This window comes from Mus musculus, chromosome 7, assembly GCF_000001635.26.
Source record: "Mus musculus strain C57BL/6J chromosome 7, GRCm38.p6 C57BL/6J".
Taxonomy (NCBI): Eukaryota; Metazoa; Chordata; class Mammalia; order Rodentia; family Muridae; genus Mus; species Mus musculus.
Genome location: NC_000073.6, coordinates 130,391,251 through 130,418,885, shown reverse-complemented (window position 1 = coordinate 130,418,885; position 27,635 = coordinate 130,391,251). Strand labels below are relative to the sequence as shown.

Below are 27,635 nucleotides of genomic sequence, written 5' to 3'. Positions count from 1 at the left end.
ACTACATGCAGAGAAGCTTCAGTCTGTTCTCACAGCTTTTCAAGGCAACTTGATTTCTTCCAGAAATGTAAAAACTCAGCTTCCAAATCAATATAATCTGCTAAATGATGATATGTCACTTTTAGAGAGCCTTTATGTGCAGTCTCTTTTTAAATATAATTGTGATCACTAACAAAATGCCTAGTATTTATGGCAAAGCTTTTTGGTTGACATTAAGCCTGTCATCATACCATTCCTGGCTTCCTGGGGCCTTAGAACCCAGGAGTTAGTGTTTCTAATGCCTGTGCCCTTTTCTTCTATTTTTCCCTTCTCACTAGGGTCAATATAGACCTTCTGATTTGCTGTGTCCTGAGACGTATGTCTGGGTGCCCATTGAGCAGTGCCTGCCTTCTCTGGACAACTCCAAGTACTGCCGTTTCAACCAGGACCCCGAAGCAGGTATGTCTAGAGCAGAGCCCAGCTGGACATCACTGCCCCTTTTGCGGCTCTTCGTTTTAATATATAGTGTGTGAATATGTACATATGAGGGGTGGAGGGGAGACAAGACAAACAGTTAAGAAGTCATGTGTACTCTTGCTGCTTATTGCCTGTGTTTCTCTTGTTGGATTAGTTTTTACATGCTTTGAGGGCTGACATTTTTATCTTTATTCCTTAACAATTATCACAATATAAAAGTTGCCTACTGGTTTGTTTATTTGACCAATGAAAAGACAGAAATATCTCTGCCACATTTTATTTGCTCTTCTTCTTTGGCTATTAGTCTGAATTACTACATATAGACACTAAAAGTGTTATACTCCCTAAGTTACGGCCTTGACTTCATAACCAACAGGCATAATGTGTACTTTTAGGCAATTAAGAAGTTGTACTGTCCTCAGATTTCTTACTTATTATTAAAATAAAAATAGGTGCCAAGTGTGGAGGCATATTATGCCCAGAATCCCAGCAGTTCAGGGTCAGCCTCAGCTATATCAGGGTGAGCCTGAGCCACATGAGGCTCTGTCTGTAACAAAACAAAAGATAGTAGTAGGACACACCACACACACTTGATCAAAGTATATTATATGTATATATGAAAATGCCATAATAAGACTGTTATCTGTTAATAAAAATATAGTAAGACTTACCTTATTGAGTTTATAACAAGAGAGGAAAATCAGACCCAGATATTAAGAATTGCCCCTCAAGCCAGGCGGGAAACAGAGGCAGGCAGGTCTGTGAGTTTGAGGCCAGCCTGGTCTACAGAGGCACTCAGTGTGTAAAGTACCTGTTGGTATACAGAGCATCATTAGGACCGTGGCTCTGATGCTCTGAGGTGTCTTATATTATGCTGCTGTGTGGCTTCCTCAGAGTGAAGTCCTTTGGTGTTACAAATTGTGCTTACTTGCTTTGAGTCTCTGTAGTCTGCCACTGAGGTGATTTGTACCGCATTAGAATCAGAAGAGAAGAAATGCAAAGCCCAGCAGAAGGAATGAGTAAATGGAATGAGGGACATGATGAGAGAAGTGTGCTCATTTCTTTCCATTTTTTTCTCACGAGGTGTTTTGTTTGTTTGTTTGTTTGTTTTTTGTGGTTGTACGAAATTGGTTCCTGAGTACATTTTGTTGCCTTGAAAAGCTGATATGAAATCAAGAGTGCAGTGTCTTAGCATGGCGGTGCCTTAGAATCTTGTCTGGAGCCCTGCCTAGAATTGTGGCCACAGGAGAGCAGAGCTGACTGATTTCCAGGGCAGACACTCTAGCTGTTAGTATTCATTGCTTATAATTATCTACCTGGTGCTGCTCCAGTTTTCTAGACAGAACTTAAATCCTACCCCTTAAGTTGATAATCAGAATGGAGTAGTTTTATTTTAACTTACAGTTTACTGATCAAACAGATAATGTTACTTTAAAACAAACATGAGATTTGTCAGTTAGCTTTGGAGTCATGTCCATAGCCAAAGGCAATCATGTTCAAGAGGCTTTTGCCAGTAATTACACAGTCTCACTACTCAGAAAACATCTTCCTCTTTGCCTTCCTTCAGGTCATTTTTCATTCAACCATCTTATACTGAAAGCTACCTTGTTGAATTACTCCATATTCACTAATAGGAGTTTCCTCTCATCTGAATAGTACTATGATCTTAAATTTCTTTCTGACTCCCTAACTTCAAATAAAATCTTATTTCCTTTCTTTCTTAAATGTTTAAATTACTACAAAAGAAGCAAGAGACTGTGAGTGCTCCATGTTTTTTGAGGTTGAAAGGTGACTGAATCCTCTCCACACATGGAATGGGCATGCAAATCAATATTCATTCAGGTTATAGATCTTACAGCTTCTTTCCAAAACAAGTGTTAGTAAGCATCTCCTAGCGGGAACAACTGAACCTTGTGTTGCCCGCTGTTAATAAGAAGACACACTATTCTGGTGAGTGACATTCACTTAGCATGTTATTTCCTGTATGTGGGTCCTGTTCCTCAGGGCAGACACTCTAGCTGTGACTTTTCATTGTTTAGAATTCGTTTACAGTGTCAGAGTACACTTCTTTGAGAACAATGCCTTCAAGCAAATGAAGATTTCCCATATGCTGAGTCTTTGAAGCTTTGAAGAGAATATAGTATAGTTTTATCAATATTGAATATCACAGTCCAGACAGTATTTGAAATCACACTTATATCCTGCGGTTTTAGGAAATTAAAGAGCAGTTACATGCTGGATGTATGGAACCTGCTGTGAAGCATGGTCATTGGAGGTTTAACTGGCAGGCTGTTAAGAGACTCTCCTCCTTTCAGGGGCAGGGTTACTATTACAAACACAAAGCCCCATGTGAGCGATATTGCTCGCTGGCCTGGGTTTTTTCCTTTTTTGTTTGTTTGATTTTGTTTTGTTTTTCTTTTAATCACCAAGTCTTTTTGTTACTACAGATGTTCTGTGGTTCAAGTGCCTCAGAAGGTGCCTCAGCTGATCTTATCATGCTCTGTGACAGTGGTTTCGAGGTCCATCAGTGGTCTCTAATCAGAAAAAAATCGCATGTTTTCCCCACCCTCAGTCCCCTTGGCAGTCTCTGTTTTTTACCCCCTTCCTCTTCCTCTTGGGTTTAACTCGTAAGCCTGTGCAGCAAACCCTCTATATTTGCTGTGTTGTGGTACTATGTGGGCAAGAGTTGACTATCTTAACTTCTAAAACCTCTAAAGAACATTTTTTTATTGTAAATAGATATTTTGTTTTCAATTTAGAACATCCAATGGAATGAGTCTAGAAGCCTCTCAAATGACTTTTAAGGAGAACATATCCCATTGTTTTTAAAATTAGAAATTGGCTATATTAGACTTAAAATATTTCAGTGCAAGCTACACTTTGCTTTCTTAAGCATTTTATATAATTGTGTGTATGTGACGTGTATATAGGGGCAAGGTACCATGGTGTGTGTACAGGTCAGGGGACAGCTTTATGCAGTCAGTTCTCTCTGTCCATGACTACATAGGTTCAGGCTTGGATGGTAGGCACTCTAGGGCTAATTAGGGAGGGGAATTGAGAGCTAACTTAGGAAGATGCACAGTCTTTGCCAAGGCAGCAGTGGTAATGTCTCATGCTCTCTGCCACTCTGTCCAAGGCGCATCCACCTGTGAGTGCTTTATAAAGCGGAGCCAGGGTCCTAAGCCACGGTTCTGTGGTTGCTTGTGCTGCTTTACTTTTGATGAAACAAAAGGCATTTGGGTAAAAACTACTTGGCTGTTAATTCGACCATTAAGAAAATACCACGGGGAGTGAGGAAAAAAGAAAACAACTACTACTCTTATGTGGCACTTATAAGGCACTGTCTAACACAGGCAGTCCTTATACACACTTTGCTGAAACTGAAGACAGTATTTTGGAGTTGATTTTTAAGGCTTGATAGACTGTGACTCACAGTATTGGGCAAACAATTTGGTATTACTCAAGGGTATTATAGTCCTTGTTTCAGTGTTTTTCACAGTAAAATTTTATTGAGTATATATTATTTCCTCAAGCACTACCATCCTTTTTGTCCCCATGTTATTCATTTTATCCTCAAATATAACATTTTATATTGACTGTTCAATGTTTGTTGTAAAAACACAGCTCATATTCATTTTTTTTCAAAGAATGTGAAAGTCATTGAAGATAATGAAGTAGTCACACTGGTGAAAGCCTCTGGGTACCACGTGACTATGAGGGTAATAAATAACCTAAGTGAGGCTCCTTTTCATTTCCCAGAGAGCTGTGATGCCAAGTCCCAGGGAAGTTAGACACAGAATAGAGTATAGAGTGTACAGTATAGGGTATACAATATAGGGTGTACAGTATAGAATATACAGTAGACAGTATGGAGTAGACAGTATAGAGTTCACTAAGGTAATAGTAGGAAAAATACCAATCCAAGCTTTTAGAAAAAGAGAATTTGAATTGAATTTGTTGGTCATCGGGTCATCTATCTTAGAGTTTTTAAAAGTTCTGTCTCGTCCTAGCCATGTATATGTGCATGTTTATTTGTGTATATGTATATATGCATATGTTGCTGGAGAACTAACAAGTAGCTTGAGGCCTCCACCTGAGGTTAGATGTGCCTCTTCTAGAGCACAGCTTCTTAACCTTTCGGGTGCTAACTCCATGTGGGGTCACATAACTGAACATGGAGATAATGAAAATTCTGGCAAAAATGAGAAGTTTCCTAATGTACCAAAATGAATTCAGAATCTGACAGTGCTCACCCATGTGCTGCATGGGTGCATCACAGCCTTGGCTCTGAACTCACCCATGTGTGCTGCATGGCTGCATCACAGCCTTGGCTCTGAACTCACCCATGTGTGCTGCATGGCTGCATCACAGCCTTGGCTCTGAACTCACCCATGTGTGCTGCATGACTGCATCACAGCCTTGGCTCTGAACTCACCCATGTGTGCTGCATGGCTGCATCACAGCCTTGGCTCTGAACTCACCCATGTGTGCTGTATGACTGCATCACAGCCTTGGCTCTGAACTCACCCATGTGTGCTGCATGACTGCATCACAGCCTTGGCTCTGAGCATGGTGTGCTGGGCTTTGATTTGAGACGGTTGTAGGTTATGAATTGTAGTGGTTTTTATGTGCAAAGTTTTCTGTTAGAAAATTTTGTTGCAGCTGAGTAGTGGTAGCAGATACCATTAGTCCTAGCATTTGTTGTGAAGCAGAGATGGATCACTGGTTCAAGGCCAGCCTTGCCTACAGAGCAAATTCAAGGACAGCCAAGGCTACACAGAGAAATGCTGTTTCAAAAAACAAAAACAAACAAACAAAAAAGTATTTCATTAAGGAAAATAAAGACTTCATATTTTTATCATTCATCAGCATGTATTGAATTAATATATTGAATTATATTGTGTTAGAATGTTTTATTTTAAAGATTGATGTTTGAACTGTTGATTTGAGTTTTATAAACAAATTATTAAATGAATTTTGGATTATAATTGAGACGTAATTTTCAACATTTTTGAAGTGGCTCTAAACATATTATTTATATAAGCTGCTTGTTAAGCATTGACAATTATAAAATCATAGTATCCAACAGCTGTGCAAAGTATTGAAGAAGTTTCATCAAATAATTTAGCCAAGATTGAATTGTTTATGTGAAAATAAGCAACCATATCTCAGTATAAAATTTTTTTTTTGCCTTTAATAAATGATAAAATTATGTTTAATGGAGAATGGCTTTAAAATAAATGTATGATTTATTATATAAAATGTTGCCCTTGTGTACCTATTTTATATACTCATATACCTAGGACTGTATGAGCATTCTCAGGTGAGACAGGGTTGCCCAGTGTGGATGCCCAGGGTGGCATGAGTCTTGGTTAGGAAACTGCCATCCACTTCCTCCAACCAACTAAGGAAGAAACAACTTGGTATAGTCCATTACTGTTGCTTAAACTTTACGAAGTCAGTGGCTGTTCTGTGTAGCCTAGGGGTCAGAATGGGTGCTTGAGATAGGAAATAGTGTACCACAAACTTAGCCTGTTAGCCTTAGGCCAGGGAGGCACAGCTTTACTGTATTTATTTCTTATTCAGGGTGCTCAACTGTTTTGCTTCTTTTCTGCTGAAATTGTTGTATTTGAAAGTTTGAGCTGCCTCTTTGAGGGTCTTCTCCTAATCTTGTTCTGTAACTCCTTGCCTATCCCAGCACATGCATGCAAGTATGTGGGAAGATTTAAAATTAAAACAAGTTTCATGAAATGAATTTACTCTCATTACATATAATGCATTCTATTTTCTTTGTTGACCCACTAAATTGATTTCACAGTCCACTAAAAATCATAACCTATAGAAAGATTTCAGTTTTTAAAGTCTTAAGTTTGTATTTTCAAGTTGGTGTGAGTATGGGTATTAACTCATACCTCGCTCGTATTTTAAGAATGGCTTTAATTTATAGAAAAATGGATTCAAAGTTTTTCCTAGTTCTAAAAATTGGCATTCAGTTCATGAAGATAACAGTCTATTAAAAAATACATTTGTTCCTATTTGTCAAATCTGAATGTAGATTATTTATTTTCAAATAAATTTCCAATGTATAAGGCTTTCAAACTTGAGCAATAATTTAAATAAAAAGGACTTTTGAATAACCTTTGATTGCATTTACAAGATGCTAATTCAATTTTAACATTTAAAATTTTTATAAATGTATTCAATTTCCCACTTAATTCAATTGTCTGACAAAGTATTCTTATAAACTTAATTAGATTTGTGGGCACAATGAACTAAATATTTACCTAGTTTGAAACACAGTATAAATCAATTAGTTAATTAAGCATTTCCTGTTGAAGTAATATACTATTGTGTACATGAAAAATCTTCAGGCAACCACTGTACAACTACTGAAACTAATAACTGAATTAAACATGATTGTAGGTCATAAATCAATATCAGAAGTCCGTTGTATTTTACATATTAGCATCAAACAAAATGAATTATAAAAGAATCCACTTAGAATAACTTAAAAGAATATTCATTATTTAGAATTACATGTATCAAAAGGCACTCAAGACCACTGCATTGAGAACTACAAAGCACTGTTCAGAGTCTTGAAGACTCAGTGTTATTAATAAGGCAAATGAAGTCTTAAGTAGGACCTGTTGTTGCTCTGATGGTCCGGCCCTAGTAGTACTGATTATGGATACTCTAGTTAAGACTCCTAGTAATGGGCATGAAACAGCCATTTCCTATACAATCAGACAAGATTTCCAATGGAGAGCTTGGGACAGCAACATAGCCGCAAAAGCTTCAACCTACAATTTGTCCTGCCAACATGATGTTCTGGGATAAGGTGGCATAGAAATTGTGGGAGGGATTGGCTAAACAATGAGTGGTCCTGCTTGAGACCACACTAAATAGTCTCACATTCCTTGACTCCAGTAGTAGGATCATGTGTTTATTCTCATCAGTGTTTCATAATGCTTTCACCAGGCTAAAGGACACACTAAAGCCTATTTACAGTGACTTTTCAGTGGCTTCACATCCCAGAGGAGATGGCTACATTGTTTATGACTAAGTGCTTCCCTTTCTAATTATTTGCTTATACCAGGGAAGCCTGCATCTTTTAAGCCTATAGGTTATGTCTTGATCAGTGTTTATGTTTCTTTAGCTCTTATGATTAACTTCATTCACAACTAAGTTAAAAGAGCTTTGAACCTTATGGAATCCTACATTGAATCATACTCTTAAAATTACTCAAATTTTAGCCCTAATTTAATTCTGATTGAATTTCAGGTTCCTTTCATTGGGTTTTCTACATTTTAAATAACTTCCAAACCCATTCTATTTACTTGCATGTTGCTTATTCCTAATACCTAACCATTGCTAAGTCGCTCATGGAGTCACAGCAGTTTTGTGTTTCAGCTAGAAACCTAAAGAGCAGTTCTTTAGTAACTTTCCACAGGCTCTCAGGCTATTTGATCACTAGTGAAGTGAGAAACTAAGACTACATGAAGTTAAGGGCCTCCTAGGTTTTGTGACCACTGATAGGTAAGATACTTGATGAGGGTCGAGCTCTCTTAAAGCTGGGTGTCTTTGTCAGGGTTTCTATCCCTGCACAAACATCATGACCAAGAAGCAAGTTGGGGAGGAAAGGGTTTATTCGGCTTACACTTCCACACTGCTGTTCATCACCAAAGGAAGTCAGGACTGGAACTCAAACAGGTCAGGGAGCAGGAGCTGATACAGAAGCCATGGAGGGATGTTCTTTACTGGCTTGCCTCACCTGGCTTGCTCAGCTTGCTCTCTTATAGAACCCAAGACTACCAGCCCAGAGATGGTCCCACCCACAAGGGGCCTTTCCCCCTTGGTCACTAATTGAGAAAATGCCTTACAGTTGGATCTCATGGAGGCATTTCCTCAACTGAAGCTCCTTTCTCTGTGATAACTCCAGCTTTGTCAAGTTGACACAAAACTAGCCAGTATACCGGGGCATATTAAACAAGCACGAGATGGGTGATTGGGAGCCACCTCAGGTGAGCACAGACCCACAGTTACACAGACTCCGATGCACTGAACCCTTTACTTGATCTCTCTTCCTCTTTTTTTGTGAGCAAATGAAAGCTGCAATTTTAGGTGAAGCCATGATTTTCTTGTACAGTATTTTCCAAACACTTGATCATGGACATCTATAAGAAACCATAATAGTGAATAGTGATAATAGCATTTAATTTGATTCATATTTACTGGTCTAAGAAAAATGTGTGTGTGTGTTGGTCTTAGGCTTTGAATTTGGGTCTGTTGGGCTTGGTGGCAAGTCCTTTTACCTACCTATTAAGTTTCACAAGCAAAGGATCTGGTTTTTAAAGGGTCCACTATCAATTTTATATAAAGATGTTAATATTTTGTATATAAACTAAGGTCTAAATATATAGTTTTGTTGGTTAAGTATATTTAAATATAATGCTCTCAGTTAAATATTTAACTGAAAACTGTCTATAACTAAACAGTGCTATTCTGTGTACTTCCACTGTGTTTAGCTCTTAATAAGACAGCTTTGCTTTTGTTTTATTTGTAATGTAGTTATTTTTGTTTGCCAAGTATCTTGAATCTGCATGTGTCTGCCTTCTGAGAAGGTTGTGACTTTATAAGCTTGAAGTTAAACAAACTCTAGATTGAAATATGTCTGTTTGTATTATGTATTCAAAGGTACACTTGGCAAGTGTGTTTGTGTTGTGTGTACTCTAAAGGTTGACATCAAGTGTTTTTCTCAGTCACTGTCCATCTTAATGTTTAAGAACTCTCACTGAGCCTGGAGTTCACCAGTTCAGTTAGACTGGATGGCAAACAAGCCTAGTGGCTCACCTGTCATAGCATCCCACGCACTGAGATTACAGGCACACTCTCTGTACTTTCCTTTTTATGTGGGCACTGGGGATCTGAACTCAGGACTGATGTTTGCCTGGCAATCGCTTTTACCAGCTGAACCATCTTGCAGATCTGCATTTAAAGAACATTTTGTTTATCTATTGTGGCTTCCAGTCTAGTGACTTTATGGGATTCCTGAGTGTGCTAATGAGTGGGCTTGAGTCTTGTGCCTTGTCTTGGACTCTTTTTCCTTCTGTTCATTTTGTCCAGTTCTGATGTCTTAGCTTTTGGGTTTTGTTTTGTTTTGTTTTGTTTTATTATTTAATAAAAGAAAAAAAATTTACTCTAGAGAACATTATTTGAATGTGTTGGGGAAATTTGAGGGGGTATTTGTTCTCTTTTGGTTCACTTCATTCATTCAGTGGTTTGAACATTGGATTGGAAACTCTTTGAGTTGTGGCTTTAGATTTCCAGCTCCGTTTTCTTAGTGAAGCTTAAGTTGTGGTGTGCCTGCTATGCTGTGCTGCAGTGTGTGCCTGCTGTGCTGTGCTGTGCTGCAGTGTGTGCCTGCTGTGCTGTGCTGTGCTGCGCTGTGCTGTGCTGTGCTGTGCTGTGCTGCAGTGTGTGCTGTGTGTGTAACGAAAGCTGTAGTGCAGGTGCCAGCTCCCAAGCTTCCTCAGTGGTACTTTTCTCATCTGCTGCATACCAGCTTTATATTCCTCAGTAAAGTGTTGCTTACATGAGAGCTTTGATTTGCAGTTTAATGTCTTTAATGTCATCTAATTTCCCTACCCCAAATTAAACCAAACACTTTTTTTTCAGGTTGCTGACTGCTTAAGATCTGTACAAACTTGGAGGTTCAGGAGTGTTAGGATGGTGAAGACATTAGATAACTATGTTGTGTGGACTAACTATAGAAATGTTTATTATCTGAACAAGTTTGTTTACCATTTAAAATGTGTTTTAATTAAGAGCTTAAAGTGTAGTTTTAGCATCTCCTTCTTGAAAAACCCCATTGTTGTAAATCCTTTGATTAAAAACAAAGGTTCTTTTGCAGCACACTTCATATTTTTAAATTAGAGTTTTCACACATGTTTTCTTACAGTACTCAAAAGGAAGGCCGGCACAAGAAGGAACCCTTTAGTTCATTTGTACTTTTTGAATGTGCTAGTGGTACTAGAGTTTGCTTTTGGACATAGTTCTGGCTCTAAACTACAAACTACAGACATTTCTTTTCTATAACTGCAGACTTTCAAAGTATGTCTGAAAACAAATAGTGCTTTTGAAAAACTGTTTTTCCGGGAGGAGAGGCACAGGGAGGAGGGCTCCGCTTTGTAGCTTTTCTGTTCTGCTCTTACTCTCAGTGCTTCATTTTGCTTTTCAAGTCCACTAAAGAAAAATGTTCTTCTATTTTATAGCGTTTAACAGAAACATCTGTGTGAAAGCGAGCAGCTCTGCTGCCTGGAAGGCCCTCTGCTTCTGTAGACTCCTGTTGCTCTTGTAGATAGGGGAAGAGTTCTGAAAGATTAAACTGACAAACTGGAATTTAGAAACTCTTGTCTTTGGAGGACTTGTGAGCCCTATGGAAGCTGAGCTTTGTAAGACAGAGCTGCGTTTACTGCTCGTGTGGTCTACCTCGACGGATGTGGCTGCAGCTTCACTGTGTAAGACATGAAGCTTCCAAGGCCTGTTGCTCCTCAACCCTCTGCTTCAAAGCAGGTGTTGAAAAGTACAAAGTGTAAAGTCAAATGAATGCCAAGAGTGCCAGGTCATTGTGGATGCCAGTCAGGAGCTAGCGAGTGGATTTCAGCGGGAATAGAAGTATTTGCTGGAAGCACATACAGCTCCGAAGTGCATGGACCATACCCCGCACTGCTACACACGGAGAGTGTGTGGCCAGGCAGAGCCAAAATCAAAACCCCAGACATCGAACCTGCACAGCAAAGAGCTCTCTCTCTCTCTCTCTCTCTCTCTCTCTCTCTCTCTCTCTCTCTCTCTCTCTAAAGACCTACCTTCCTTCCTTCCTTCCTTCCTTCCTTCCTCCCTCCCTTCCATTGAATATTTTCTTTATTTACATTTCAAATGTTATCCCCTTTCCCAGCCCCCCCCCCAAACCCCTTATCCCATCCACCCTCCCTCTGCTTCTGTAAGGTGTTCACCCATCCACCCACTCCCACCTTCCCGCCCTTTGTTCCCCTACACTGGGCCGTCTATCGAGCCCTCATAGGACCAAGGACCTCTCCTCCCACTGATACATGACAAGGCCATCCTCTGCAACATATGCAGCTGGAGCCATGTGTACAACTTTGTTGATGGTTTAGACCCTGGGAGCTCTTAGGGGACTGATTGGTTGATATTGTTGTTCTGCCTGTGGGGTTGCGTCCCCTTCAACTCCTTCTGTCCTTTCTAGAACTCCTCTATTGGGGACCCTGCACTCAGTCCAATGGTTGGCTGCGAGCATCTGTCTCTGTATTTGTAAGGCTCTGGCAGGGCCTCTCAGGAGACAGCCATATCAGGCTCCTTTCAGCCTGTACTTCTTGGCATCCACAATAGTGTCTGGGTTTGGTAACTATATATGGGATGGATCCCCAGGTGGGACAGTCTCTGGATGGCGGCTAACAAGGTTTCTGAGAGAACATTTCTTCTCTCTGCAGGAGCACACAGAGCAAGTTCTTTGTCTATTCCTTTTGTGACTAGAAGTTGCTCTGAAGCAGATTGCAAGTCCCAACCTAGTATCCAAATGTAACTCAATCAAAACTCTTAGTTATGTGTGTTGAATATGAAATGATTACCAGACATTTTAGAGAATTTGACACAGTCTCCCTATATTAATGGAGATATCAGGGTCTTCTCTTGGGTTCTTAGTCTTGTTAAAAAAAAGAATTTAAGAACAGACTCAAAAGGAAGCTCAAGGACAATTTTATTGGAATTTAAAATAAAAAACTGCAGGGAGCAAGCTGTTAATCTCAGCAGTCTTGGAGGAAGGACATGTGGCAAATAAAGAGGAAAGGCATGCCTCTGGAGTCAGCCGGCATGGAGTCCAGCAGCCACATGGTGGGGAAAGGTGTTTTGGAGAAGGGTGACTCCCAGAGTGTTAGGGAAAGCATGCTTAGAACAGAGGTAGAAAGGGGAAATGACTGTCCTCTCAGTAATTTGGAAAAGTGGGCAGTCTCTGACGCTCGCTCCATGGCTGCGGCTCTGTAAGCTTCTGTGTGCTGGGGGCAAGGATTCTGAGAAGGAGAGGAGATTATCTCATTAGGGGGAGTTATTCTTCCCATTTCTTTCGCGTGGCCCAGCACCTCGGTTCAAATTGAGAAATCATTTCTAAAGAGCAGGTGGAAAGATTGTAAGAGCCAGAGGTGGTTGGTGACCACAAGTAAGCAGTGTTTTATACACACAGCAGGCCAGTTCCACACACAGTGTAGCCACTATGACATGACATGACAGCATGCACAAGACTTGCATAAATCAAGCCAGACAAAGTACAGTCAAGGAGAGAGGATGTAGACACTTGAGAAGCATCCATTCCTGGTTGAGGTGCTATTGGCAATTGATAGCTAACAGGCAAGGGACAGCATGTGTTCTTCAACAGTGTATCTCTGATAGGTCTGCTATGTTCTAATAGAAGGCCACACATTGAAGAATATATAGCTGCACAAATTAGACTTGATTTTTCTGAATCTTGTTATTAAAGTTGAGTGGGTAGGGAAGGGGTGAATATGATCAAAGCATATTGTATGAAAATCTTGTAAACTTATTTAAAAGTTTAGTAAGAAACTGAGAAAATAAAATTAAAAGTTTAGAGTAAAATTGTAGTAACAAATCATGATCCTATGTGCTGCTGCTATGGCTGCCCATACTCTGGAGGCATCCACACTCTTAAACTGCTTCTTAGGAGACCGTCTGTGTGTGTCTCCCTCCTCACTGTTCTCTCATTTACTGTTAATCTACTGGCTTTTATTCTCTATGGAGTCACTTTTATTGAATTATGTATGAAATGAAATGGAATCTTGTTATCTTGTATTTCAAGTTAGTGAATGAAAACATTACTGTTTCAGGATATAAAATGACCATATTTTGTGTGCTCTGAGTTGTACTCTTTAAACTTTATCACCCTCCTCTTCCTCCTCCTCCTCCATATGTGTCTGGGTGTTTTGTCTGCATGTGTGTCTGTGAACCACTTCCTCTCACTTGTACTCCTAAGGTTTGCCTCTCTTGCTGAAGTCATAATGAGTACAGAAGTGGAAATTGATTATTGATTACCACAATATGCTGTGCCAGAAAAATAGATAGTAAGTTTGTGACTTTTCACAATGTCAGAGTTTATTGAATAACAATGAATTCACAAGCTATAATACTTTCACTGGCTTCAATTTACTGAGTAGTCCTAATTTTCCTTGATTGCTGGCTTTTTGCAATTATGGTTCTTTTATCTGAATCTCAGTTACTAATATCTTTCAGATTATACATTCATTACGCTTAACACTGTGTGTGTGTGTGTGTGTGTGTGTGTGTGTGTGTGTGTGTGTGTTAAGGAATGATTGAATTCGAGGTTAAAGAGGCCACAGAGGCGACAGAGCCTCAGCGCTAGGCAGGGAACAGGTAGAGATACAGAGAGAGTTAGTGTAGGTGCTTCACTAAGACGTGGAGGAGCTGCGGAGCAGGTGGACGATGTGCAGACTGAGGTGGAGTGCGGTTGCAGTGGGCTGTGTCGAGTGCTGGGAGAGTGTTGAGTTGAAGCCTCAGACTCTGCCTTAAGTCCCTTGACTGCACCCCAGAGTCAGGCCACCATTCAGTGGAACCATTGCCACCACAGTAGTAGAAGGCACTCACTCCTTCTCCCTCCACTTTTTAAAATAATGATTACAATGATGTTTATTCTCACTTAAGATCTCAAGTTAAATTCTCGCTAGTCCTTGTCTTAAAGCTACCATGTCTGTCTGTTTTTGTTTCTCAGTATTGGAACACAATGTGCACAGTTACCTGCTAGTTTATCCCAAACCCCTTTATCACTTGACAGAGAATTTCTGCATCTCCTCACAGTAAAATAGCATTGGCAGTTATGAAGTAGCAATGAAATAATTGTATGGCAGTGGGAACTGCACTAAAGGGCCACGGCATTAGGAAGGTTGAGAACCATTAGTCTAAGGACTACTGGACATTAAAGCCAGGTGGTGATAATATACCTCATATACTGCTTTTTAAATTTTTTCTTTTAATATATTGTTACTCTGGTTCCCAACGTGGTCTCCTTTGCATATATTTAGAGTACCCAGAGGTATCTTATCGACAGTCCTTTTGTCCCGCTTGATCTTGTGTAGGCCTGTGTAGGCAAGCATAGCTTTGGGAGTTGGTGCGTGCAACAGCCATTTTATTTCACACCCCATCCCTGGCTCTTACTATCTTTCTGCCCCTTCTTCCACAATGCTCTGAGCTGTGATGACATCCATCCTAGTGGTGATAAAGATGACTGTAACTTTGTGTTAAGGGATATAGTCCAGTTACTTTGTAGATTATTCCTTAGTGTTTGTTCATAATGTTTATTTGTAACTAGAGTCAAGTTACATAGTTTGGGTAACAGCATTAGAAATGATGAACTTATATCAGGTGGCATATAGTGTCACTCATGTGACAGCTGGGGACCTGATAAAGTTACTGTAATTAATAAATATTTTGTACAAAGATCTCTCCAGATGGTGTAAGTACCCTGTCACGGCAGACCTACGTCTCCGTTCCTATCCCCTTAGTAAAATGCTTAGATTCAGAACACATGAGGAGAAACTTGACACTCCTTTTTCATTATTGTTCCATAGTTTTACAAAATCATATTTTTTTATTTAAAATGTGTATTTAGGACTAGGGAGACGGTTCTGTTGGCATAGCACCACTTACATTGCAAATTTGAGGACACAAGTTCAATCCCCAGAACCCATGTGGAAAGCCAGTGTGTTAGCACTTACTAATAACACAAGCCTTGGAGAGGTGACTGACAGACAGGCAGATCCCTAGAAACTCTCTGGCCAGCTAGGCTAGCCTTCTTGGCAAAGTTCCAGGCCAGTGAGAGACCCTGTCCCAACAAAAAGTAAGTGTTCTTTTTAGACACTAAGTTGTTCTCTTACCTCACACTCACACATAATTAGGTGTACAATCCGAACCTGCATAGTCTATTAAACCTGGTTGGCTTCCATTCAAAAAAAATAATAAAATTGTTTGGAAATTAAAAGAGCCCAGAATAGCTTTTTTTTTTTCCTTAAAAAAAAAAAAAAAAAAAAAAAAAGAATGGAGTTAACACTGTTTTTGGCATTCAACTAGACATAATAGTCAGTGGACCAGTATTTGGGAGTTAGAAAAAAGATTTCATATTTATGACTAATATTTCACTTTTCAGAAAGTGTACTCAGACAATTCAGTGGTGGGCAAGAATTATAGTGTTGTCACCAAATGACCCTTGGTTAGTTGACTATCCAAATGCAGAAAATGAAATTGGTTCCTAGCTTTACATTTGCAAAAACCAAAAGTGAATTAAACCTAAATTAAGGGAGATAAAATTTAAAAGTCTTAGGGAAAAAATAAACACAAAGTAAATCTTCATGGCCATGGACGAGACACTGGTTTCTCAAATATGGCATGAAAATCACAAGAAGGAAAAGAGCAAATGAGTCAACCCAGCTGCGTTAAAGTCCAAGCATCAGGTACTTCCAGACACGGCACATGCCCTCCTTCAGCAGTCAGGAAGCAGAGGCAGGCGGAGCTGTGTGAGCTTGAAGCCAGCCTAGGCTACAGAAGTTCCAGGCAAGGCCCTGTCTAAAAAAAAGAAAAAAGAAAAGAAGAGATAAGAGAAAAAAAGAGAGGAAGGAAAGGAGAGAGAGAGAGAGAGAACGAGAACGAGAACTGAAAGTACAGTCGAAAGGAGAAAGTACTTAAAACCCAGATATCTGAACATATATATAAATCAGTAAAATTTTAAGATGAGCAGATGATTCAAATAGATAATTTCTGAACAAAGTAAGCCATTCATGAAAAGATGCTCAACGTCATTAAATATCAGAGAAGAACAAGTCAGAGCCACCACAAGATGCTGTGCCCTGCTGCTGGGAGTCCAGAAAGATGCCAGTGCTGGCTGTTTTGAGCGTGCTGACTGCCAGCAGATGGAAACTGTTTCTCAGATGATGGAAATGCGCTAAAGCTGATTAGATGTTTGGTAGGACTCTACATGCGCTGGAAACCATTCATGTATATAGTTGGTGAGTTTTTTGATAGTTGAGTTATTTAGTTGTATTCAATGATAAGTAACAAAGGGGCTAAGTTTAGGTTTGTTCTAGTTTTCATTTTTATCAAAAGGTACTTGTAATAATGCTGCTAAGAGTATTTCTTACAGAATATACAAATGTATTAAAGTTCTCCAGGATGAATTCTCAAAGCAGAATTTGAGCTTGAAGAAGGCATGGGAGACAGCGTATGTGAAGGGCCCCTGAGCTGAGCTCCGTGCTGCCTTGCTGCCCTGTGCTGAGCTCCGAGCTGCCTTGCTGCCCTGTGCTGAGCTCCGAGCTGCCTTGCTGTCCTGTGCTGAGCTCCGCGCTGCCTTGCTGCCCTGTGCTGAGCTCCGAGCTGCCTTGCTGCCCTGTGCTGAGCTCCGAGCTGCCTTGCTGCCCTGTGCTGAGTGCCTTCCTTTCTCTCGTGTCCCCTTTACAGAGGCTGAAATACTCTTCAGACCTCCTCTCACTCTAAACTTGGAGAGTTGAGCTTTGATTGTGTTTGTCCCCTTAGTTTACTGGTTGCTGTGACACAGCACACTGATAAAACCAGCATGAGAGTTTGGAAGGATTCATTCTGGGTCACACTGCAAGGGTGTATGTCATGGTGGGGAAGTCGAGGCAGCAAGGGTTTAAAGTAGCTGGGCCACCTGACATCCACGGTGAGGAGTGAGAGTGATGAGCGCCTGCTGCTGCTGCTGTTGTTGCTGCTGCTGTTGCTGCTGCTGCTGTTGCTGCTGCTGCTGCTGTTGTTGCTGCTGCTGTTGTTGCTGCTGCTGCTGCTGCTGCTGCTGCTGCTCATGTTCCTTCTCTCCACTTAACGCAGTTCATCTCAGCTGGAAGGTCGAATTCTCCCCCACGCGCATGCCCAGATACCCCTGGCCAGATGGTTCCAGGTGCTGTGTAGGTGACCATTCCCATTGCTGTCACTTCCTCCTCTCGCACATTTGCTCAGCATTCCAGTTCTTGTATCAGTTTCCCTGCTTATTTTAAATTTGTTTGCCATCTATACACTAGAATTCCTTAAAAACTATAAGAAAAAACTTTCATGTTTATGTAATAGGGCTGTAACAATAAATTACAAAGTTATGCAGATAGATTGTTGAATAGAAGTACACCTGCAGCAGGGTTCATCTCCTGTGAGTGAACAGTTGTGGGAGTCGAGCGGTCAAGCAACCCCCTACAGAGTTTTCCTTGATTTAAATATTTATATTTATATTTATATGGAGTTGGCAACACATTTGCGTCATTGGTGACCAAATGCTCATCTTAAAAGAATTTGCAAGACTTGTGTTTTTGTTTGTTTTGTTTTTGTTTGTTTGCTTGCTTGTTTTCAAGACAGGGTTTCTCTGTGTAGCCCTGGCTGTCCTGGAACTCACTCTGTAGACCAGACTGGCCTTGAACTAAGAGAAATCCGCCTGCCTCTGCCTCCTAAGTGCTGGGATTCAAGGAGTGCACCACCACTGCCCAGCAAGATTTGTGTTTTAATTTTAAGAAATTAAGCTGTGATACAACTTTGAAAAAGGAGAAGTACAAGATCTTGTACCTCAGTAAGCTGGCAGTCTGTCGTGGCAACCATCTTCATATCAAAATAGCTTGTTCTGGGTGTCTCCAAGTCCTCCCAAGGCCTTTGTGCCTGTTAGTTTAGCACTGTAGATTTGTCTGTTGTAATGTTTATGTTTATAAGTTGATTATGAAAGGGTTGTTGTAAGAATTTCAGTTACATTTTTCTTCCTACTAACTAAATCATAATTTTTAATGTTTTAAGTAACTTGTTGGATTTTTTTCATGTTTAATTTTCTTTTAATGTTAACTGTGTGGGATGCACTAAGAAGAAATTTCTCTGCCTTGAGTCGTAAGCCACAGGCCATGCAGCCAAGCAACAGAATGACACCATCTCTGGTGCAATCAGGGCTTCCTGGAGTTCATGCCCCACGCCCTCTTCTGGGGGGATTGCCATTTTCTTCCTTAAAATATGATAGGAATAGGACCCAAAGCTCCATCTTTACATTTAAATGCACCTGAGGAGTTAGACACTGGACGTTGGATTGGAGTTTGAGGAGGAAAGGCAGAGATGTAGGCACAAGGGTTATGTATGTGGACTGTATGTATGTATGTATGTATGTATAGCTCCACTTTGATTCTGTAGTATCTTAGGTTAACAGCACAGGTTGGAAGGAAAAGTATTGGCTCAGGACCTTCAAGACCAAGTTCTTAGTCTAGAGGGACAAAGGGTTGGGGATAAGAGACAAAGGTGGGAGAAAGGGAAAGGAACAAGGAGAGGGAGGAAGGGAGGGGTATTTCTCTTGGGAAGGAGCAGGACAAAGGACTGCCTCTGGGGAGAGAGGAGACAGATGTGGCACAAGGGAAAATGGCAGTTTATAAAGGTACAAGAGGAAGCCTGTGTTAGGATGAGGTGTTTAATTGTAATTGGGCATCTTAACTATGTGAACCAAGGGGGGCTTTTGATTGCTGGACTTCAGTACTTAGATAGCTGGACCTTGGTAGTCGGCCCCAGGAGGAAGAAGTGGCCAAATAAGGTTTTGGGGTGTAGCTTTAGGAATGTAATCTAATGAGTTAGCAAGCCTAATGGAAGGGAGGCAAGGGGAGAAGAGCAAGGCCTGCCGGAGCCGTGTCCAAGCTGACCAGAGTCCTTCACAGGTTCCTTTTACAGCTTAAAGGCAGTGTGGCAATTACTGAGTGCTTATTGATTCACTGATAATGAATTGCTAAGTAGCTTGATGATTCTTTTTTTAAATAGTGAGGTTTTTTTAAATGTATAATTCCATCTTTCCTCTGTTTCTGTTAAAATATATCCTAGAAGATAAGTGTTCTTTCTCAATGTTGGAGGTTTTGGATCATCCTTAGCTTTTCTGAGTGGGCAGAATTCTGTTCATATTCTAAGTCTGAATTGTAATTAAGATTCTTAAATGATTTGCTTATCTCTATATGTATCCATGTGCTCTGTGTGTGTAAACACTTATGAGGAAAGGGCATTGGATCCCCTGGAGCTGGAGCTACAGGTGGTTATGAACTTCTGTGCAGATTCTGGGAACCAAGCCCTGGTCTTCTGCAAGAGCAGCAAGTACTTCTAACAGCCGAGCTCAATTTAAGGCTTAAAAAGGAAAAGAGAGGCTGTTTTGAAAATAGAAAGCTAAATTTTGTCATTTAAAAAAAAATGTTAGTAGCTTAATAATATTCCTTCTTAGATAAGTAAATAAAATTACTTCCAGCTGGGCAGTGGTGGAGCACGCCTTTAATCCCAGCACTCGGAAGCAGAGGCAGGTGGATTTCTGAGTTCGAGGCCAGCCTGGTCTACAGAGTGAGTTCCAGGACAGCCAGGGCTATACAGAGAAACTCTGTCTCGAATCCCCCCCTCCCCCCCCCCAATTTACTTCCAAGAGAATTACTAGTTTAAAGAATTTGAAGGTCTGGAGAAATGTGAGAAGCAGCCTATTAGCTCTCATGGGTAACCTAGTGAAGTCAATGGTGGGAAGAGACAGCCCTGCAGTGGGGGTGAACACCTTTGATCCCAGTACTCAAGAGATAGAGGCAAGTGCATCCCTGAGTTTGAGGACAGAGAGAATTCCTGTTTCGAACCCCCCCCCACCACCACCCCCAAAAGCATGTGAAGAAACGGGCAGGTATGCCAAGTGTTACAGTGCCGTTTTAACAGTCAGGGTGTGATAGTGGCACTATTAAACAAATTTTTATTTCAGTAAATTAATATATTGATCATGTTAATTCTCTTTATAATCTGGTGGGCTTGTGATAAAATCAGAACCATATTATTTGCAATATTAAAGACCCATAATGGGTTGGTAAACACTTACTTAGCATGTCCGAGACCCTGGCTTCAGTCCTTAGCACCACCAAAACAGAAAGTAAAACAGAGGTCTCTCAGGCTTCTGATGCCAATACTACTGCAGAGGAGATGGCTCCATGAGCCATTACCACCACCACCTCTTAGGATTAGTGGCTGTTCCAAGCTGTTTCTAATAAAAGGATTAAGGCCGTCTCTGACAGAGCAGAATTCCGATCATGACATTCTTGTTGGAACGTATTCCTATGACATCTCAGTAAGCTGCCAGCTGTCCTTAGGTCCAGTGACAACCATCTTTCATATCGATATGCCTTGTTCTTTGTACTCTTCAGGTGCCACCAAGGAAAGGCCTTTATGCCTTGCTGGTTTAGGGCTGTAGATATTTGTTCATAAGCACTGATGTATCTATACGGCAACCACTGCAAAATGTTTATAAAAGGATTTTTTTTTAAAAAAAAATTAGGGCTGGAGAGATGGCTCAGTGGTTAAGAGCACTGACTGCTCTTCCAGAGGTTCTGAGTTCAATTCCCAGCAACCACATGGTGGTTCACAAGCATCTGTAATGGGATCTGATGCCCTCTTCTGGTGTGTCTGAAGACAGCTACAGTGTACTCATATAAAACTAACAAGCAAGTCTTAAGAAAAAATTAAGATACATTCTTCCCCTTTTAGTAAATTTAGTTTTAGTGTTTGAAATATCTTACATAGGATTTTTGTTGTTTAGATTTAAGGTTTCAGTATTAGCAATATGGGCTGTACTAAAATAAGTTTGGGGCTGGAACAATGAGTCAGTGGTTAAAAGTACTTGTTGCTCTTACAGGATACCCCAGTTTGGTTCCTAGCACCCACATGGTGGCTCACAACCATCCATAACTCCAGATCCTGGGGATTTGACATCCTCTTCTGACTTCTGCAGGCACACAGGTGGTGCATATACATTGAGGCAAAACATTTGAACACATTAAATAAGTAAATTTTTAAAGAAACTAAATAATTGTGCCTTTCTTGAGGATGATCATAAACTGCCACAGGCCACGAAGCCTGACAGACAGAGTGATGCTCAGTTCCAGACATGTAGGCAGGTCTGGAGTCTGAGTCTGAGGTTGGGTGGTCTCCCTTCCTCTCTGTGTGTTGGGCAGACAGACAGTACGTGGGCACATTCTCTGTTTCTGCCATCTGAGGCATACTGTTCTTCTCTTTCCTGAAATTGGTCCACAGTGAGTTGTCCTGGGTTTGATGCTGCTTTAGAGCAACAGCTTCTGAGGAAGATGAAGCTTGGAATGTTTGTGGCTTAGTTACAAATTCCATGTCCGACCTTATGTGGTAGGTCATGGCCACACTTACATTGTATGAGATGTTCTGGGTCTGGTTTTGGTGCATAAAAAGCATAGTGAGTTTCATTCACACATTGGCTTGGGTTCCTTTCCCAGGTCTCTTTACAAGTATACAGGTATTCCAAAATCCACCATCTGAAACCCTCGTACACTAAGCATCTTTGTTTGGTTGGATTGTGTTTTTTGGGAAGAGTCTTGCTGTGTATCCCAGACTGGCTTAGAATTCTCTATGTAGCCGAGGTGGCTTTTAGCTTATGATCCTCCCACCTCTCACTCCCAAGTACTAGGATCACAGTGTACTCCACCCCGCTCAATTCATCCTGAGTTTTTTGAGTCAGAGACTCATAGACCTGCACTGGTCTTTCAGAAACTACCACTTTCTGTTCTTTGCCTTCATTCTCTTCTGTGCTGCTATCTTTAACCAGTCCCTCACTGGTAGACTTTTGGGGTGTGTGGTCTCCAGACACTGTTGTGAGCCCATGCACACAGAAGCATTTTTGCCGATGTTGCCCTGATTAAGAGCAGGACTTAAATACTTAAGAAAACCCTGTTGCTTAAGGTTCATTTAGACCAGTTTTCACTTGGGATTTCTGTAGAAGGATTCCACAATGTTTAGGGACTCCTAAAATCCTTCTCTGGTAGTTCCAGTATGAAATCAGCTATAGGTAGCATGGTTCAGTGGTTTGAATGGGTATTCACGTTAATAGATATAGTGTAACCCTCTCTCCGGATTAGAACTAGCAATGAGTCCAGTAATAGGAGTCTAGAGGAATGTTGGCTTAAACATTATTTTATGTAACTAATCATAGGCAGCTTAGGTGGCGTGACAGTTTGTTCATGAAGTCAGAGGTTGGTTCCCGCCCCCCACTAAACCAAAGGTAAGCTCCCAGCCAGAAATTAGGGATCCTGCCCCTGTGTTGGTACATGTAGAGACTACAGCCTGAATGAAGGCACAGATGAATTTGTTCTCTCTGAAAGGCTCTTGCAGTCTCAGAGAACCCTACTTGTGCTAAGCAGAACTGAGTCAAAGGCCATAGCCCCTTCAGGGAAGGCAGGGGCACAGGTGTTCTTCTAGGTTGTTCTATGCCTTGATACAGGCCATGAGCTCTTGTACATGGACGCTGAGAAAGCTCAACAGCAGTAGCCATAGCATTTTGTGCTGTGTTTTCTATGGAAGCTGTGAGAATCTGCCCTTTGCCCTCCACAAAAGCCAGGCTTCTTTCTGCCTGCTAAATTGGCTGTATGTTTCCATACTGAGCCAAAGCCACAGGTACATTGTATAAGATAACTAGAGAGTTACTGGAGACTTATGTGGACTCTAGGAATATTCTGGAGCATCGTAGATGCCGCTGCATTTCTGAAAATCAGAAAGGTAAGAGTATGGTAGAGTGGTTTTCAGTTGAATGCAATTCTTTGATTACTCTGTTTTGGCTAGTATATTGGGTAATGCTTATTGCTGTTGTGGGAAATATAAAAAAGAAAAAGAACCGGCTCGTTCCCATGCTTTTACCAGCAACTCTCTGCCCCAGTGGCCTGGCCAGCCCCATGCACTAGTGGGCAGTGACTGACCTGTTCTTATTTTGGGGAGACACTCTGGCCTTGAGTTCCAGAAATGTCTCTACCCAGTTTGCTAAGTTCCCACTGGCAGGTCACTACTACGCCAACCCTGTGCTTCAAATCCCCCGTGTCCTTTGTGGTGCGCCTCAGGCAAAACCCACGATTTGCCACCATCGTATCTTTCTCTCTTGAACTGGAACGAGCCACTGCGTGAAGGAAAACAAAACACAAACTTGGTTCAGAAACAGTCGTTGGGGGCAGCAGCTAAAATCCTAGTCTTTTTTGTTTGTTTGTTTGTTTTTCAAGACAGGGTTTCTCTGTATAGCCCTGGCTGTCCTGGAACTCACTCTGTAGACCAGGCTGGCCTCAAACTCAGAAATCCACCTGCCTCTGCCTCCCGAGTGCTGGGATATAAAGGCGTGCCTGGCTTCCCTAAAATCCTGATCTTGAAAGCCTCATTACATCTAGCTATATCTTGTTCTTACGCTATTCCCCTTCAAAAAACAAAAAAAAAAAAAAAAGACCTAACTCTCTTCTACTTCCTCTCTTCCTCTGTCCAAACTGGACATCCCTCCTACTTGCCCAGTGATTGGCTCCTTTATTCATTAGGCAATTGATCCACTAGAAGACATCTGAGTATGTGACTCACTCCTTGTCTGCAGCTCCTCCCAGGAGAGTGGAATTAGCATCAAAATACAAACAGCACCAGACCCATCCACAGCATTGCCTCTCACTAAAATCCTTCTGTTAGTTCTTATGAATGTGCCCTTGAGCACACTGCATGACAGGACCTCCTAGTCCATCATGTTTCTGATCACACAGTTCAACATTGCATGTGTGTCTGGTCTTTGACCCTTATTTGTTTCTTTGCAGAGGATGAAGGACGCAGTAAGGAACTTGACCGACTAAGGGTGTTTCACAGACGATCTGCCATGCCTTACGGTGTTTATAAGAATCACCAAGAAGACCCAAGTGAGGAGGCTGGTGTGCTGGAGTATGCAAACCTCGTAGGACAGAAGTGCTCGGAGAGGATGCTGCTGTTCAGACACTGAAGGCCTGCACCTCAGCCCAGCGCCAGCCTGGCATCTCTTGCCACAGTCCCACCTGCTTCTCGGCTCCTGCAGCCATTCACCAAGTACATTCGTAGAGCTTTTTAAAAATATTTTGTGGAATTGTATTTATGAGAATCTTGTGGTTAATATAAAGATTTTAAAATATTCTATGACCTAGCCCTTTAATTGGGACTTGTCCTTTGCAGCTTGCTTCTGGAGCAAGGTGTGCTTCATGTCTCCAGTGAATATTTAGGGAAGGAAAATGAAGAAGTCAATATAAGTCATTTTGTCACAGTTACTGTTCTGTGCTGGAGAAATTCTGACACAGAGACTGTTCTTTTAGACCAATGGTTCTTAACCTGTGGGCTCACCACACTCACAGGCCGAATGTTAGATAGCCTGTGTGAGATCAACTCATAATAACTCATAATCGTAGCAAAATTACAGTTATGAAGTAGCAACAAAATAATTTTATGGTTTGGGGTGGGATCACCACAACGTGAGGAAATGTATTAAAGGATGGCAGTATTAGGAAGGTAGAGAAAGAACCACTGGCTAAGACCCATGCAAGACATTAGCTTATGCTGGGAAATTCAGATGGGCTTAAAGGTGAAGAGCACATTCCATCCCAGGAAATGTGCCTTTCCCACAAACCAGAACCCTGTTACTCTGCTTGATAGTAAACCTGCCAGTGTTGTAGTGTATAATAGACAACAGGAACTGTAAACATTGCAAACATCAGGTGTTCACTTTGGGTGTCTGTCCAGGACTGTCCTGCCTATGTCTGTTGTCTTGGCATAATTGTTTTCCTTGTCACTAGTGTTCCCTTGTGCCCCAGAGTTATCTCTGTTTGGATGATAAAATATGCAGTGATCTTAGTGGTGTTTGTTCTATTTCTACAAATATAAGAAACAACTTTCTAAAGAAACGTCGTAACTCCTGCTTGATCTGAGGCTTATCCAAAGAAAATAGCTTCCTACTTTCCATTCTCTGGAACTCAGACGCTTTTTTGTGGTTAGTGATAGAAGTGATTATTATCTAGTCCCGTAGCTATGCACAGCCGTAGTGGAGTTGGTGGGGCCTCTAGCCTCTGCATTCCTCTTCTAGTTGTGGGTCAGAGAGTAGGCGCTGCCATGGTACTTCAGAATGGAGACCAGCCATTCACTTTCATTCTTGTGCTGTTGGGCCTTCTGCTTGTTCACCAAATGCCTGCTGTCAAGGAGGCAGGCAGCCAGCTACTTCGTGAGGCACATCAGACCTGGTGAGGAGAGGCTTCCCTCAGGTGCTCGGGAAGCTGGATGCACAGGTTAGCCCTTTGTTTGAACTTGTTCTCAGCTAGCCCCTTCTAGAAGTGCTTCCAAGCCTGGCCTTGGAGCTGCTGAGAGCACCTATCCCACAGTGAGGGTAGGGTTGTTACTTTATTTCTTTTCATAAAAATCACTCCAATGGGAAGCACCTGGAACGCTAAGAAATTAAAAGTCGTTTGAAATCCTCCCAGGCATAGAGAAAGGAGCATTATGGAAACCCACAAATCTCTTGTCCACCCCAAATAAAACTGTGCATTCCTTGCTATGTAGTTGCCCTCGGTGAATGTGTGTGAGATTGAAGATTGCAGAAGATGTGATAGGTAATCTCAGTATTCTTCAGTAGGATGGGATCACATATATGACCTTGGCATTGGGCAGCCAGGCATATCCTGGTAGGTGGTATAGCCATGCTACCAGAGGGGTTTGTTTTTGGGAGGGGGCGGGGGGTCAGCCCAACATCTTACCCTAGCTCTGAGTTTCTCCTGCAGAGAATAGAGGAAAATGGCTCACTGTCCCTGTTTCTAGACTGATGCGCCTAACCTAGGGTGGCCCTACTGAGGCTTCAGAGCGTCTTGGGCATGAAAACTCTCTCTTCAGCTCAGTTGCTTTGTATTCATTCTTTCCTCCCTCCTCCCTCTATCCTCTCCTCAATACAGTTTTTTTCGACTAGTATGAAACCTTAGGGTTCTAGATGTTGTCGAAGATGTGTCCTTGGGTGGGACTGAGGAGATAGCCCAGTTAGTACAGTGCCTGAGTTCAGTTCTCTAGAGCCCATGTAAAATGTTGGGTCTGGTAGTGTGTGTTTGAAATGCAGGCACTGGGGATTCAGTAGAGGAGTACCTCTTGGGCCCACTGGCCACTGGCCTAGCCACTGGGCATCGAGCCACTGAGAGACCCTGTCTAAATGGAGTTGGACAGCATTTATGAGAACATTAGGGGCTTGCTAATATTTTGAGCTCTTGAGTGAGTGTCCATCACAGCTCGGTTAGGACAGTCAAGAAAGTATCCCAACTTGGCATTTTTGTAAAGTCTCGCTGAGGCGGCTGATTCTGTCAGTGATTTTCATGTAAATAAAGATGCGTGCAAGCCTTTCAGGGACAGTGTCTGACTTCTCCAGGTAGGAAGGTCTGTGTGTTCCATCTCCTTCTTAGTGTCCCCTTCTGAGTTCAGGTAGAGTCACACCTTCCTCCATGCCTACAGCGTAGGGCTCATTTTGATTCTCAGTGTACCATCTTTATTTAAATTATTTTCAGTTCTCTGAGACTTTTGTTACTTTTATTACAGGTAATCTGAGCACTTTTATATTCTAAGATAGAAACTATATTATCAGATGAATATAGTCACTCAATTAAAATTATTTAGATAAAATTATTGTTTATGTTTTCTTTCAAGCAATCTATCCTATTTTTATCCATTTGCAAATGCCAGTTTTGTGTGGTTTCTTAGCATATCAAAATTATTATGTAGAAGAATGTTTCTAGCTTTCTGAACAGCAAATAGTTTGGTGTGTAAATATTGTATTATTTCAGTGTGAATAAAGGTGAGAGAGAATATGAACATTTAACCAAAGTGATTCTACTGTGGCTGACTTAAAAGAACGGAAGGAAGTGAGTGGGGATTTGACACGTTTGAATTACGAGTTATTCAGTGTGCGTTCCTCTCCTACGGGAACCACTGGCCAGAAGGCAAAGTAAGTCTGACTGCATTGGAGATTTTCGTTCTTGTAAAAAAGCCCAAAATAAAAATACTAACAATAAAGCTGTGTCGGCCGTGGTTCTTGTCATTCATTACGTACTAGCAGGTAGGTGCAGCACCACATCTGCCTGTGATCCTAACTGTTGGGATATAGAGCAGGAATGGTCAGTCAGTGTCATCTACAGGTGCACACACGCACGCACACATACATCCTTGAATACATTACACCTGTAAAAAGCATTTAGAAAATGTTGACTATATAAACTATAAACTTTGATTGTCAATAATCAGCTGTAGGCCATCTG

The 27,635-nt window shown here is 41.3% G+C and overlaps 1 protein-coding gene across 6 annotated transcripts in view; it reads left to right on the top strand.

The window, feature by feature from the left end:
• Ate1 (arginyltransferase 1) overlaps nucleotides 1–27,393 on the top strand; it is a 129,127-nt gene extending 101,734 nt beyond the window's left edge. For 5 of the 6 annotated variants that reach the window (NM_001271343.1, NM_001029895.3, NM_001136054.2 and 2 more), the window contains 2 exons: nucleotides 318–438; nucleotides 24,150–27,393. In NM_001271343.1, coding sequence (NP_001258272.1) covers nucleotides 318–438; nucleotides 24,150–24,328 — 300 coding nt within the window. In that variant the 3' untranslated portion in view covers nucleotides 24,329–27,393. The remainder of the gene's footprint in view (nucleotides 1–317; nucleotides 439–24,149) is intronic. The other variant, XM_006507265.4, reaches the window with a different exon arrangement.
• Nucleotides 27,394–27,635: the final 242 nt, after the last annotated feature.